Source organism: Amblyomma maculatum, chromosome 10, assembly GCF_055883805.1.
Source record: "Amblyomma maculatum isolate TAMU_Amacu chromosome 10, ASM5588380v1, whole genome shotgun sequence".
Lineage (NCBI taxonomy): Eukaryota > Metazoa > Arthropoda > Arachnida > Ixodida > Ixodidae > Amblyomma > Amblyomma maculatum.
The window spans coordinates 23774390-23790989 of NC_139353.1; the positions used below are offsets into that span (position 1 = coordinate 23774390).

The window sequence follows — 16600 nt, forward strand, 5'->3', positions numbered from 1 at the left end:
ATAATAATAATAATAATAATAATAATAATAATAATAATAATAATAATAATAATTGATTCATAGAAAGGAAAGGCGCTGTATCTGTCACATTTGTTTCTGCGGACACCTGCACCGCGCCGTAAATGAAGGGAAGGGAGTAAGGTGGGAGTGAAAGTGAAAAGAGAGAAATAGGAACCATAGTGGACTGCGGAGCTTCTAACACCGTGCTGCGGGGTAATTTAGACAACCACACGCCTCGAATGCTTACCCGGTATTCTGGCGACGAGGATCGAAGACCGATTTATTACAAAAGGGCGTAGCCTCAGAACGGATGGGCTTCATGTGCAATGCCGTGACAACTAAACGTCGCGCGGGTTCTTTCCTGGTGGGAGATTAACTTGAGCTCTGTTTCTTATTACGTTTGTTTAAGCATGGCTCTTCTCAGATCCATATTAAGACGCCTGTTGTGTTTGCGGTTCTCTCGTGGGTAACCGTTGGAAGAGCACGCGAGCAGTGGCGACGGAGCTCTTCGGCCCTCCGAGACCAGACAGACGCTGGGCTGCCCACGACAGCGAAATTTCCTGATAACAGAGCTCCGCCTTATCGCGGTTTCGAGTATTAGGCTGTCTAGTTTGTTCGAAGAATCCGACCTAGACGACGACGCGGAGGCTTCATCTTCGTTTGCCCACTTCCGTTCCCCCGTGTCTGTACTTCCTACGGCAAGCGCGCTGTCTCGCGCCTGTCGGTCGGCCAAAGAAGCCATGTCGCTGCATATTCGTCGCGCGGGTTTTCCCGCGGTACCGCACGGTATTCGACGCAGCATCATGTCGCGCCGACTTGCGCGTAGCATACGCGTCACGAACACGGGGAATGTACCGTCCGACGGACACGCGTCTTTGCCCGTTCGTCGCACGTGTCGTTATCGTATCTGTTCGCAGAGTTTGACGCATATCCTGGCAACGAGAGTGTGCGGTTGTGAGATTAGCATTGCTAACCACGCTAGAGTCGACGCGCCTTGGCGTGGCGAAGGAAGAAAAAAAGACCGAAAGATGAGTAACTTAACCTTTCTAAGAAAGCGAGCCAACGTCGCCAGGCGTTGACGTTTCCGCCGAATCCCTGTGCATTTTTATCGCTGCTTAGGTTCGCCGGTGCCATTTCAACATTCCATGGTTACCCGCGATGGATTCGATGTCATTATAACTGGTTGTCATTAAACTTATAACTGGTCCAGAAAAAGAAGGAAAAAAATTACAGGGGCTATCTCTGTGAAACTTATCGTGCGAAAGCTTTATGTGACCATATTTTTCGTCATGTCTTAACTCGGTGTAATGCTGTATGCACACGGTAGTTACCTAATACCTTTCTGCGCTGCGGTTTCAGCTGTACATGTGGCGCCACCTAGCTAGCCGCGGCGTCAAATGCCGAAGGGTTAACAGTGGCCTCCATGATTAGTACTGGTGTAACGGATATCTTAATAGTAGAGGCTATTGGTTCAACCTAGGGTGCCTTGGTGCACACAGCGAGGCACCCTATCTGGCTTCCTACTTGTGATGCCTGCCATCTGGGAGTTGCAGCGTCAGATAGGGGATCGTTAACCTTACTTAAACCTGATTATAACAAGTGAAATTACCTGCCACGGTGGCTCAGCTGTCAAGAAGCACGGCTACTGAACCTGTGTTCGAACCCGATTGGTTCAAATCCGCTGTGATTTTTCTTCTTTAGTGTGAAAACACTACAAGAGGTCATGCTCAGTCATTGGTCTGTCATAGGCTTCATCACTCTCCCTGTTGGCTGGCAAACTTTAAGGAGCCATCGAAGAGACTCGGGCATTGGAGCTGCTATGCTGTACTTAGTTTGAATTACCCGCACAAGGCGATGTGGTTGAGACCTCACGAAACAGCTTAGCTAATCAGTGACCAAGCAAGGTGACAATAGTCTTGGTCAATGGTGGTGACCATATGATTACTTTAGCACTAATAGATGATGCCACATGCACAGTTGAGGTGTGCAGAGTACAGACGGAAGCACATCACGGTAAAATGTTATTCAGATATTTGCAGAGGTCACCTATTTTTCTCTGGGTCATTTTCAGGCATGCTGCAAAACAAACTTTAGTATTAATAATTTATTGACCATTATTAGCAGTTAATAATGGCCACGCCTACTTGCTCAGTGATTATGAATATTGAATACAAGGGAATGAATGACAAAGTTTGTGCTATGAGACATGCCATGTGTACAGTTCGCCATTTTCTGATATTTAAAAGCACCGACTGTTTGCTATCAGTAATTTCATAGAAGCTTACATGATCAACTGCAACTACATGTGTAATCAGCATTTTAATCCATATTTTCATCTGTCTCAAGGACAAGGAAAATTAATGAACATTTTGACATATTTTGTGGCATTTTTACTAATGTCAGTGGTCCCAAAATTGGCTCTGATATCAAGGATTCCAAGCAACTCCCTAATTTGCAGCTGAATAGAGCGAAGCCAGTGAAGCTGAGCAATACCTGCTGTACAGCCTTTCATTCTTCTCTAGCCATTTCTCACAATAAACAGTGATGCCCATTCATGTCTTATTTTTGCTGGGCTTATTTATTTGACCTGTCTGACAGCAGCCAGTGGATTGAGCAATTGTTGGAGTTTTTCCTCCTGCTGCCAGACACCAGAAAACTCAATTGCTGTCGCCTTCATTTGCTCTGTGTGCTTTGAGTACAGAGTCAGCTGTGGTTGCCTGCCTATTTCGTGAGATTATTTGCCAGGAGGGGGGCTTGGCCTGAGAATGAGGAGGAGGCCTCTGCTGCGGTCTTCTCTCATGTTACACGCACTGGGCAAGAAGGAGACAAGACTTTTAATTGGCCCCCGAGCTTGTCTCCTCTGAAAGAGAGGGGGAACAGACCTGCAGAACCTGTTTTCGACGCAGCTCCCAGCTACCCCTCCCCCCTTCTGCTTTCCTGACTGCCAAGAGAGGCTGGCATTCTCACCCTAATCTCAGTTCAGCTTTTGTGGCCGGTAGCAGGGAACGACGTCACTTGTAGGTTTTTGTTTCCCTGCCCTACCGTTCATTCTTGAATTGCTGATTAAATTCACAGCTAGGGAAAAAGAGAAAAAGAAAAGAGAGGAGAAAGAAACAAGGACGCAACCACAGACGTGCTTGGACAGCCTTATGTATGTGACAAGGGAGGAGAAAAGGCGGTTGCGAGGAAGTGGGCATGTGTAGGATTCCTGGCGGGCCTTGGAAGGAGGTGGAGAGGTATCGTGTAGGATTCCTGGCGGGCCTTGGAAGGAGGTGGAGAGGTATCTTCTAACGAACCTGGCTTGTGAGATCTGCAACCAGGTCTTGCAGGATGCTGGCACTGGGCAGCCTAATCGTGCTTGTAATTTTCGGGGTGGTGTGACTCTTGTCGCTTTCTCCCTTTTTTTTTTTTTTTTCACTGAGCAGTAGTCGGATGAGCACGTGGCTTTTGAATCGGTGAAAGGTCATTCTTTCCTTGGGATGGTGTCCCAACACCAGAAGTGGCCGGCAAAGAAGGATGAACATTTTTCCAAGGCTTCGTGGCCAATTGCATGAGCCATGTAATCCTGTGTCACGCAAGGCCTTGAGAGTGCTCGAGCGTCTCTACACTGGCTTCAGTATCAGTTCTGTAGCGCAAGATCAGCTATGGCTCACTATTGAGAATATCTCCTTAGATTCATTCTTTTGTGAAGCAGTTTAATATTGAAGCAGGATATTTCAAGCTTGCTGTTACGAAGAAAACTAAAGCTGCCTGTATAATAAAACAAGTTATTTGTCACGCTGCCGTGAGATATGAAACTGCAAACCACTGCTTTTCTATCATTGTGCAACTTATCAAAACAAGCAAAGTGTGCCATTTTTTAGGCCTTATCTGAGAAATGCGGAATAGCGAGAAAGATCTGCAATCGGTGTGAAGCAAAATGGCGCATGTCCAAGTGCAGTCACATCACGTTTCGAGGTCTTCTGTGGAGAGAAGAAAAAATAATAAATGCGGGGGCACACTCATGAGAACAACACAGGGTGTCTTTGTATGTCTGTTGATCAGTTTCATCACACAAGGGCAATTTGTCACTGTCGGATTGCAGCAGCTTAAAGCGGCGGGTTAAAGATATCGGGTCTGCCAACCCCTTAGCTGTGGCGGTGGCCCCATTTGCCGCATGCACTGCACCTACAAGGAAAGGCTTGTTCCACTTTGCTGCAGTGTTAAAAGAGATTAGGAGCTTTCTTGATAACTCAATCCTTTACGCCCCAGATGCTCTGGAAGGCAGATCTGGCATGGCAGGCTTTCCTCCGTTCCTAGGCTTGCCGCTCTGGTTTTCTTTGTGGCAGCTTCTTTATCTCCCATGGCCGTGTGTGTGTGTGTGTGTGTGTGTGTTGAAACCTAGTCGGCTCCAGGGGTCCTTGTTCTGTTGATCATTTGGTGAGGAACAGCGGGGCATGTTGCTTGGATGTAATAGCATGCCATTCTTGCTTTACAGCCACCATGACTGGTAATTCTCCTTTTATCTGTCTAGTTAATGCTTCCATGAGTGGTACTGGCATAGCGGCATTATGACAGGATATTATCTACATGCCAGCTTAATGTGACTAACAAGAGAACTGTTTTGTTATTCTTCGTGTCTACAGCTTATAACCTTCAACATTGCAAAGTGGCAGTGATTTTTGTTTTGTGTTGTTTTCAGATTTGTAAATTCACATGTATAATATTTCGTAGCTTTTAATTAAGGTTGTTGTAAAAGAAGTGTCTTATGTTTTGTTTCTGTGTTGAGCATATGGTGTTTTGAACTTTGAGCATGCTTAAAGAGAAACCTTATGATCTTGAATTCTTCTCTTCTGTACCTATGCTATAGGTAATCATGCTCTAGGTACTCATTGTGATATGTGAGATGAGCAGCATTGCACTACGTCTGGTATACGCATTTGTCATTTGCAACAGTAACTTGAATGCTTTTGTCTGATTTTGGCATAGTTTGATTACCTGGAACAGCTGTGCTGGTGAGTAGGGCACCAGATGTGAAAGCTATTACCATACCACTCGATGATTTCATTGAAGGTTTTTGGTGTGCTTGACGCACCGAACTGTGTGGCTCACCTCCCCGTCTCCTTCCTTGTTTCTCATTTCAGCAAAAATTCGGAAAAACGGAAGGAGAAATCGAGGGATGCAGCCAGGTGTCGGCGTAGCAAGGAGTCTGAGATCTTCACCGAGCTGTCGCAGCAGCTGCCACTTCCCGAGAATGTGGCCTGCCAGCTGGACAAGGCTTCGGTCATGCGCCTGGCCATCAGCTACCTGCGCCTGCGTGAGATCCTCGAGCCAATGGCCAGTGAGTGTGGCACACTACTTCTACCTCTTGCCGGCAGACTGACAGCACTGGTAAAAGGGTAGATCAAGGGTTCTTCTGCCTCCTCCCGTCAAAGTGGCAACACTGGTTTAAGGGTAGATCAAAGGTAGATCGAGGGTAGATCGAAGGTGGCCTGTGTCTACAGATCATCGAACTTTAATGACAAAAACACCCCTTTCACTGAAAATGGAACTTCTCACGCTAGAAAAGAGTGAATGAATATATGTTGGTGCCACAATTGCCGGCCTGTTTTGCAAGGAGTGGCATGTCAATAAATTCTGTGCCACGAGTCCTTCAGGCTAGTCTACATTGCCATGCACTTCCAGTGACCACAGAGTATAATCTTGATGCCATGAGCTCGAATTGAGGGAAAGGGAAATTTTTATGTACAGTTTTCAGGGCAATAAATGCATCTTTTCCTGTTGAACAGACACCAACAGAGACAGAAAAAGCAATAATGTGAATTTGTATTGAGAAAAACAATTGGATGGAGTTGTCCCCAATGTTCATGTTGTGCTCCTTGAACTGCTCTGACTTTTTGATGTTGAAGTAAGCAGTCTTCCAATATTATTGGCATCCTCTGACATTGCATTGAAAAGTAAAACTCTGGTTGTTCTTAGTTAAATGCTTAATGGAGTTTGCCACCTGCTTTAAATTCCATTCTAGATAGAATTAGAGGTCCTTTTGCTATTGTAAATGATAACAGGAGGCAGAAATCATGCCGAGCTAGCGTATGTTTATCATTGTGCTTATTGTATAATGCTAGCTTAGCCTCTTTTATGCAGGTGCCAATGAGGTAGTGAAAGAGAAGTAACTGATGCCAATTGTGATGCCTTAGTAGTAATAATAATAATAATAATAATAATAATAATAATAATAATAATAATAATAATAATAATAATAATAATAATAATTGGTTAACAGGAAAGGCACAGTATCTGTCACACTTGTTCTGTGGACACCTGAACCGCACTGTAGAGGAAGGGAGGAAGGTGGGAATGAAAGTGGAAAGAGAGAAATAAGAGCTGGTAGTGGAGGGCTATGGAGTAATTTCGACCACCTGGGGATCTTAATGTGCATTGACACTGCACAGCACATGGACTCCTCTCCGTTTCGCCTCCATCCAAACGCAGCCGCAGGCGGCCAGAATCAAACCTGGGAACTCCGGCACAGTAGTCAGGCGTCTTACCACTGTTGCGGGGCTGCCTTAAATGCCTAAAGTGAAATAGCCGACTTACTATGTAGCCACAATGACTGTACTTCAACATGGTGCATTAATATCTCAGAACAGGTTAAATGAATACAGGCTGCTGAAATGAATCTGGACACCTCAGTCATGGCGTGTTGTTATCTCAGTGCTATTTAAAGCAGCAAAGGCAGCTGGGAAAAAAACATACCACAACATTAACGGCTCTTGTAGATCCCCTTTAGCATAAACTCATCTCTCACCGTCTCGCTGAATCACTAGTCTCCTAATTTGTGCCTGTATTATCTCGCACATACCCCTGAGCATGCAGCCGCTAGCTACCACATTGTTAAGGACTACCAGGCATAGATATAAGCCCGGCTTCAACCATACTGTACCAACGTGCCTGCGCGGCCTAGTAATAATGTGTCTGACTCGAAATCTATTTTTGGCTGAATATTCATGATTGCTATAGCGACTGCATACTTATCTATATATATTAAAAACCTTGCATATTAGTTGTACTTTACTATTCGGAACATAATGTGAGTAAAATCACGTAAGCCTTGCCTGACTTGCTCACATTTGTACTGTTTCCATGTGCCACTATAGCTAGGCTGGCTTTGAAAGTAGGATTGAAATTTCTGTTATGATTTCTTAAATGGTTGTCAGTTAATGCACTTATCCAAAGTCTATGAAGTTAAAGGCAGTAGCGGTGTTCCTAAAGGTAGTGGGGGAACAGTAGTACACTTTGTCTGTGTGTGTGTCAAATTAAAAATTACATAGTTTGATAGAAAATTCAAAATCTGGCATGACGACAGTCCCATTGTAAATGTGTGATGAAACGTGCTTAGAAGTTTAGTCATGGTCAAAAGTGAAGGTTAGTTTTAATGCTACTAGGAGTTACGGACACACAGCCCAGAGTGGTGCTTCCCTCTCATCTCTGTAGATGCTGCTCATATTTCCACGTGGCCGCGGGCATTGTAAAGACCAGCTCCCACTTGTGTGTGGCATATCAAGGGATTAGGGACAGCTGTACCTTTTAGTGACCTGCACTTTGGAAGCCAGGTGGTGATTGTGCTATCAAAAGATTATCTGCATGCCTGAGCCTAGCTATCACTTGTTATCTGTTTTGTTGTTGAAGGTGGAAAAGTTTCATGGCAGTTGTATTTAGCCGCCTTAAAGCAGTTGATGTAATGTGACCATGGCAGTGTTATAATTATTACTTTTTTTTAATTTCAGTGCCGTCACCGCGGCTACCGTAAATGGGGCAAAAATTGTGGTTTTCTCAGTGCTTTGGGTCTTGTAGGCTGTGTGACTAGCATAAATGGTTATCAACCTTTGCACTCCTAATGCCTGACATTGCCTAGGCTAAGTTGAAAAAGAAAAAGTTTAGTTTGGAAGATGTCCCAGACTTTATCAGAATTCGTTAAGGTATGTTTTATGCACTGTGATGTGAAATCAAATAAATGCTTGATGCTTGTTTGTACCTCAATGCATGCCGTGCCCCTCTTGCTTTGATTAGTAACCTGTCCTGTATTGCAACAATGCTTTTTTTTTGTGTGTGTGGAAAGCAGCCATATCCAGATGTGCAAGGCTATGTTAGCACTCCATTAGTGGCAATGTAGGTGTGCATTAAATAGCACTGGAGGCTCGCCTATAGCATTTCCCATCACATTGCGCACATTCTATGCTCTCTCCCTCACATTTCCTTTGCAAATGCTTGTATGTGACTCTGCCATTAACATAATACACACAAAAGCCAAGCAAACAAACAAAAAGAGAAGCAAATGCAAAATTAATAAGAGCTGGAAGATCTTTTCACTGCGCTGTGGTGTTAATAGGCCAGAAAACTGTAGTTGTGATGATGTTTTATGAATGGCCACTTGCAGCACTCTCAGAGATTGAAAGCCTTTTGATTGCCCAGCCAGCAGGTGTGATGCTGATAGGGCCACTTGTGTTGCACAATTGCCGTCTTTCACACTTCGCCAAGTCAACAGGCCGGTGGACATTGCGCCACTCAGTGTTGACTATCTATCGGCCAGTGAAGGGGAAATGGGGGGGAAGGAGGCGTGTGAGATGATTGTGGCCGTCTATCTTGCACTGCCCAAAGTCTTGAGTAAACAGCACAAAACTGGAGGGCCTGGCGGAATCGACCGGCACTCGTGGTGATGCGAGCACACGTGACCAGTTTTTGGCACGATTGCAGCACCATGCAATGGCGAAGCCTGCTTGCCGAGCCCACAAGATAGGATTGGATAAGTTGAGCCCAAGTGCTCTAGCTTTCTTGTTTACTTGTTTACTTAAACTTGTAAGTTTGTAGTAGTTAAGGAAGGTTGCACAGGGTGGGCAGAAGAGACATGCGGCTGTAGTTACTGTGTCATAATTGAGTGCAAAAGGTGTCGGTGCAAGAGATTACATGCTTTTAATGCGTTATTACTAGGGCTCTCAGTCCAACAATAAACCGTTATTTCTATGTTTCCCTGAAGCCAGCCAGGCCCACAGAAAAAGAATAAACATAGCCAAACTGCAATGACCCTGGGTTTCAAATTCGATGTGCCAACCGATCAGCTTTGCTGACAACTGCATGAGAGCATTACGCTGTTGCTGCAACGAATCATCCTTCATTGTTAATTGCCACTCTATCACACTGTGCATTGCATGTTGTCGTCTTCATCAACTTCCATCCGTGTGTGACGGACGCAGAGCACACTGCTGTTGCATTGCCCTCTTTAGGTGCACTCATGGTTGCAAAATTGATAACCATAATGCAATACTGCTAATGTCCCCAATCGCCGATCCTTGCCTGAAGCCTATCCTTGAAACCCTAACCTCAAACCGAGAGTGAAGCGTGACGGACTAATGCACATATTGATCATTTGGCCAGTTCAGCTAAATCGACTGCGATTTTTCCTGTCCTCTTTGTTTTCAATATTACTCACAGATTTTGCCAGGGCACTAAATAATGCAAGCTTGCTTGTAACTTGCCTCCTTAACTGTGTTGTGATATGAGAAATCAGGTGAAAATTTAGGCACCAAAAGTGCAGTTCTTTGAAATATGGTGCTGTTAAACCTGTACGACGTGTACCTTTAAAGACATTTGAGGAAAGTAAGGTTGGGCAGTTTGGTGCATTGCTCTATGAGGACTTAATTTTCAAACTTTGATGCAGTAAAGATAAACAATAGGAAATGCAATTCAGTTTTCAAACATTTCTTGAAGGCAACTGGTTTTTCTCTGCTTCATCAGATATACATGACTGTCAATTTATCTATTCTATAGTTGTCATACCTTGCCGTTGAAATCTCTTTCATAAGTGAAGATGCATTGCTGTGGGGCTCAGGAGTGTGAATTCAGCTTTCGACTGCGGTGTCAGACAGAGTCCCTGTCCCTCTTTATTGTTAGCGGTAGTTTGCAGGAGTCCCTGTCTCGTGTTGTTATTAGCAGCAGTTTTCAGGCTAATTCATCCAGACGCATTGTTACAAAGCACTTTTAGCTTGAAGTTGCAGTTGTGGATTACCGGGGAATATCAAATCTCTGTCAGCAAAAGGGGTCTACGTGGGCACTCCTTTATACCCTGCATGCACTGTCAGAATCTATCGATTGCTTTCGACCGAGCAAGTTTGAGAAGTTTGCAGTTGCTGCTCAGGCCATCCGATGGTTATTTCACGTGAGGTAATTGTTTACTGTCGTGCAGCAGTGGCCAAATCAGCAGACTGCAGCCCTTACGACTCATCGATTTTGGATGCCCTTGATGCTGTCCTGTTGGTGTTGTCAGCTGAGGGAGAGATTGTCTTCCTCTCGGGCAATGTGGGACGTCACCTCGGTCTCAGTCAGGTAGGCTCAACGTTGCTATGATGCATTCATTGCTTTTTTTCTTTCTTTTTTTTTAAATTCAATTTAGTGCTTGCAGGCTGGTACAAAAACAAGAGTGGAATATGAAGCAAACAGTGTGAACTGATTCTAGTGGAAAATGCACCTTAAAGCAGTATTGTTGGCCTTCAAGGCAGTTTTGGTTGTGTGTCTCACGGGAACTTGTTGTTGGGCTAATTGGTGTGCTTTGTGAGCTGAACAATTCTCAGCTTTTCATCAGTGAGACTTGTACCGCAACCTTCACAGCATGAACCATTTGCTTCTTGTAAGAACTTCAGTCTCAGTGAAATGTATCACATGCGCGTAAATAATCACAGCAGCCGTGTTGTAGCGCTTGTCGTATCTTAGGCACTTTATATGTGGCATTCCCCTCCCCCGTGTTTTTGCACAGGCTGTTAATGATGGCGGCTATCTTTTGTGCTGATGTGTCATTTGCTGTCAGGCATGTTTGCATAAGGAGTCCCGTTTCCAAGAATACGAGTCTGTTGTGCCTTTCCTGGAAAGGCAGGGGCCTTTTTTCAGATATGGCCTGGTGCACAGGAGACCAATGGCCTCAATAGATAAGCCCTGGACCGTTATGTGTGTTACAGAACTGGCCAGACGGTCAACACTCGCTATCAGTGTGGGACCGTCATGCCTTTCCTTGGGTTTTGTTTTAGTTTCAGCTTAGTTTCCCTTTCTTGCTCCAGGATCAAAACAGATTGTATGCTTAAATGCAATACTTAGAGTTAATGTCCACAGCCAGTGATTGACATCTAATCATTTGCAGTACTATGCACAGTGAACGAATATTCCTGTGCTTTAAATCGGAGCAGTGATTGGAGAGGAAATAAAATTGTGTCACGAGCATTATCTCATGGAATTAAAACAATTTCCTACAGTTGCTTGTGGTCTATAGTCTATGTTAGTCAGTTATATGGGGTATTATGGCACATAAGCAACTGCGGATATCATGCGCCAAACACAGGGTTAGATAATCAGGTGGCTAGAGTAATGTTGCTCATATTAGGTTTAAAACATTAGCTTCCTTGAAAAATATGTGAACAAGGGCAAAATCAATGAGTACTTGTCTATGTCTGTGTTAGAATTAGAGCATTGAAATGAAATGATTATGTTTCAGCCTTTTTATCCATTGGGAACGTATAGCTCTGTACCCTGTAATATTAAAAAAAAAATTAACTGCTGTCGTGATTTCAGATGAGAAAAGGCACTAGTTAATTTCAAATTTTTATATGATGCCGTCCACTTAATGTAATAAATGAATAGATATTTTGCCTCAGCTAAGGTTGTTTTGCAAAAATAATTACCTGTTCGATTGAATTATGATTGCATTTCCTTTTTTTTTTCTGCTCACTTTGGCAACAAATGCTTACCTTTTTATAGATTGATGTTGGTGCTTCGTTTTGTGATTAAATCTGCGAGTCTTTTACTTTAATATTGAAATTTCCACTCTCAAGAATTTCTAAAAGTAAAGAGCTAGAGATAGAAATGCAAAAGAAAGGTTTTCACAAGCTTCAGGCGAACAATCTAGACACCACACCTCAAAGTAATGCTGCATACGGAATCTTTCAGTAATAATGTCGCCATCATTATGCACCACCTTCTTTTTTTTTTAACTGCCAAAGTGGCTCAGTGGCTGGCATTCAGCTGCTGACCCTAAGGTCGTGTGTTCAGTCTTAGTTGCAGTGGCCGTGTTTGAAGATGGAGGCTTGACATTTTTCGAAAGCGCTGAAACAGCACAGACAAAGAAGAAACAGACAGGGATGAGCACTATTTCCAACTGTTGCTGAGCGCTATTTCCAACTGTTTGCACTCATCCCTGTCTGTTTCTTCTCTGTCCATGTTGTTATAGCACTTTCGAAAACTGTCAAACCTGCACCAACTAGCCCGATCCGCCACTTTCTGAAGATGGAGGCATAATGCTAAAACTCCCACGTGCTGTGTGATGTTAGGGCACGGTATGGAATCTCATGCCGTCTAAATTAATCTGTAGCTCTCCACTTATAAGCCATGTGTCAGTTTAGGAGGCTAAACCCGCAGTTCATTTCAGCTGTTCTGTTTAGAAAAAACTGTAGAAAAAAAAAATACCTGTGCAGGAAACAAAAGGCACTAAACACTACTATCAAGATTAACCATTCATGTAGGTATATATATATATATATATATATATATATATATGCCTTGCAGCTTTCAACACAGCTTCACCTGTAAAATATGTGCTCTTAGTATGTGAAAGTGTGACACTGTCTCGCTCGTTCAGCAAAATGGTGAGTTTTGTTTTATTATTGTTGTTATTGTTGATTGTATGTATGGCTGTAACAGCTTTAGTGTTTGCTTATTGTGTAAAACAGTGTCTTAGTAGAAGTCCTCTGGAAGGAACTTTTTGCCCGCACACCTGTGATCTACCCAATAATATTTCTGTTGCAGAATGTATTGCAAACATGCTTTTTGGCGACCCAAAAGATTCTGCGAAGGTATGGCCTGGGCATGCATGTGGCGCATTTGGGGGCCTTGTTTCGGTATTTCTCCATGTGCATTTGTTTTTCGGTGCTCGCTAGCACTAGACATGAAATGTTCACTCGCACATGCTCTGTAAGCATAGCACTGTCTCAGGTACAAGTTCCGAAAACTGTATAGAAACCAATTGGAAACAACACAGTTCAAGCTGCTTGAGAAACTGGGGTATATCTTGCCTTCAGTGCTCGCTTCTAGTCAGTGTAAACTATGTTAGCATACCACATTTGCTTGCACCAAGAGGCGTGCCGTGAATATCATTGCTGTCTGGAAACAATATTAATAGCGTCCGCAGCTGTGTGAACAGGGACAAAGCCCTCTGAAGTCTTGATTGTGGCCACAACGTACCTGGACTCTGATTTTTTGGGGGTACAAGCCCTATGAACGTGCACATGCAAGGTATTAAATGTGTGCTTGCATAATGAAGCCTGAATACACACTCCCTAATTTATTATTCACTTAGCTTACATAATGTAATTTATCCCATAATTTAATTTCACATGGTTCGTGAGTAGAACTACACCTAGAATTATTTGTCTTTTAAAATTTTTTAACCGGATCACTTTAAACGAGTGTGCACCCTTTCGTATATTACAGCCCTTTAACTCCATCCTGCAATATGGCTACATAATGTTCAAAGTGGCCACAAACTTATGCCTAATTAATTATTAGCAAAAGTTGTTATCTTTTGTTTTGGCTTTATTGAAGTGTTAAATTTGAGGAACAAGTTCTTGCTAAGCCTACAGTTGATTATTGGGTTCCAAGTTGTTTCCAGCTGGTTTCACCTGTGTTTTTTAAACTTCAGTTCTTTTTCTGACTACAGTACGGCTGTTTTCTCTTGTCAGTGCTTGCAGTTAAGCATAACATCATGTGTATGCATTTTGCTGACAATTCTATTGCCTGCTTGCGACCACGAGCATAGCCTCATTTCCTTGTTCCAACTCTTTGTCAACTATCGTAAACTAGATGAATTGCCCCTTCAGCTTCGGCCAGTTATAGCAAAATGTGCGCAGAGAAAAACAGCCTAACCTGTGCTGCATGTGGAGATTAGCAAACCAAACAGAGAAAGTTACCATGTATTGTTGATTTAACTATCATTGAGGTTTTGATGGAATAAGGAATGAACAGACCAACCATTCGAGGAAGGGGGCCAGTCTGGCATAATGCGACGCCTTTACTCCTTGGTTTGAGAACACGCATACACCCTTGCATGCAACGACTGCATACATGCATGCTCATGTATGTTTAAAAAAAAAAAAAGAGCACACATTCGTAGGAAATGTGCAACCCTCGTCAAAGGTACATAGAGATCTCAAAGGGGGATTGCTTTCAAGTCATGTGTAGTGCGGGGCTCTCGTAGCATCCGTGGAGGTACTAACTCTCAGAGAGGTGAGAACATAGTATTGGCTCACTTTCAAGAGACTTGGAAAGCCAGCCGGCTGTGCATACTGAGCCACACAGCGTGGCCCAGGTGTAAGCATTCCCAGGCCCAAAAACTTCGGATGAAGGCTGTACGTATCCTCTAAAAACCGGCCCTTCTGCCGCCTTTCTTCGCATGTATGTGTGGCAGTTCTCAAGCCATCAAAATCTGAATGCTATCTAGCCCAATGACAAGTTCCTGCAGGGCGAACTTTCTTTGATGAGGAGGTTCCATATTTACATCTCTCTCTTCTCATCCTTGAGGGCTACTTGAATTGAAAAGTGAGGCTGTGCCTTTCCCGCAAATACTCCTTTGTCCTCTGTCTGCTCTTTTGCATTTCTCTCTCTTGCCCGTTGTTGATTCTTCAAAGTAATAGCTAGCACCGACAGGAAGTAAGTTCCTGTCGGCACTGGGATGCTTGTCAACTTGCGGTGCCCCTTCCGGCCTGCCAGGTGGATATGATGGGCCAGAGCGTGTACGAGTACTGCCACCCGTGCGACCACGATGAGCTGAAGGCTGCCCTGCAGCCCGGATCCGAGGAACCGCCCGACCCGTCCCCACCGCAGCCCTGTCACTTCCTCATGCGCCTGCGCTGCACGCTGCGCAGCAAGAGCCGGGGCAGCAGCATCAAGTCGGCCTCTTCGTACAAGGTGACAGACCCATCTGGCATGCACTGGACTCCGTCTGTGATCAAACACACCACAGCTTACTGATATGCCATAGAGCGGAGAACCTTCTCAGCACTTCTGTATCATCACCCGTGCATACACAGGCAGCTTTAGTGCGAAATGGAGCACATATTATCAACGCTCGGCCAATTATTGCTTTACCAGTGTGAGCAAACGGCACACTGTACCAAGCACCGTTCCTCTCGACAGATAATACCAACAAGACATTGCCAGCTTCATTACAGAATTAACTGCAGACTTCGTTATTGAGTGCAGACTGACTGTCCCCTTTTAATATTGGAACGGACAGACCTACATAGGCTGTGCACACACACAGTCATTGTAGCTCCTCTCATATAAAACAGAAAAAATCACGAAGAGGGCACTGTTCGAGGAGGTAACTGTAACTGACGCACTGGCATTCAGATGTTACAAATTCCAGCTTCTTCTATTTGGGTGGGAAGCGTGCGAGTATCTAAGCCTGCCTTGTACTCCAGACACCTGTGCATGTGGAATGCCATGAAGGGCTGGGGAGAGACCACACAGTGAAGCATAATTTTGATCTAGATGTCCATTACTTTCACCACGCGGCACAAGAACATAGCAAGGAAAAGTGCATCTAACCAGCTACTACACCGTTGTCAACTTGACATGTGCTAACCTTATCTACCATTGTCTCGGTGTTGTGAAGTTAGGACCATAGTAAATAAGAACTTCACCTCAGGGCTGCCAACCAGCCCTGCTTGAAATATTGTTTAGCATATGGTGCTGTGTGGGTGAATGACTAAGTGGTGTTAACACCTGATCATCTCGTAACTCCATTTAGCGGGAATTCTGGGAAGGGTGATCTTATGCTTAGGCAATGAAAGAGGACACTGCTGAGAAATGTACACAAGGTTCCATTTAAAATTCATTCAAAAGGACTGGAAAAATTTTTTCTGCTTCTGCTCTGATAGTGCTGAGTATGTCTCATACAAGTATCAAAATATCTTATCAGTGTTTATCTTGAGGGGTATTTTTGCCTGCCCTCTTCTGTTGGATATATTGCCTCTTAAAATTAGTGCTTAATGCATGGTGTAATAAATAATTACACATTGTGTACTTGCAGACTACATAAAGTTTGTGCAGAACAGAGTCATTTGCTTCAAGCTAAAGGCACCCAAAGCAGAATGAGCACTTAAAACCACAGCAGTCAGTTTCACCACTATCCATGTAAAGAGCAAAAAGCTAGGACTTTAATCTCACATGAATTCAAAGCACTGTTCATAGAAGTCACCTACCTATATGTTTCTTCTGATGGAGTGGCCCACGGCACCTTTGGAGAAGTGCTCATGGCATCATTGATTTCAGGAGCTATACATTGTCGGGGATGATGGAATTAAATTTCCACTTCCTCTGATCACTACTCCGAAGCTACGCAAGGGTGCTTTGCAAAACAGCATGAACGAAAAGGACAAATTAAAGGACAAAGGTTCATGTGATAAAGAATGTGTGAGCATTAGTGTTCCCATCGTTGGAGCAGTACAGCCAAGGTTAGTCCATGCATGTGGGTGGCATGTTCCAGTGCAATGCTTACCATGCAACTCACTGTATTCCTTTCCAC

The 16600-nt window shown here is 43.9% G+C and overlaps 1 protein-coding gene across 2 annotated transcripts in view; it reads left to right on the forward strand.

Annotated features, from left to right (window-relative positions):
• LOC146175873 (hypoxia-inducible factor 1-alpha-like) overlaps positions 1-16600 on the forward strand; it is a 234861-nt gene that overhangs the window by 129901 nt on the left and 88360 nt on the right. Inside the window, exons 2-4 of one of the 2 annotated variants that reach the window (XM_084582232.1) lie at positions 5124-5320; positions 10220-10359; positions 14782-14979. In XM_084582232.1, the coding sequence (XP_084438358.1) occupies positions 5124-5320; positions 10220-10359; positions 14782-14979 (535 nt within the window). The remainder of the gene's footprint in view (positions 1-5123; positions 5321-10219; positions 10360-14781; positions 14980-16600) is intronic. The other variant, XM_084582233.1, reaches the window with a different exon arrangement.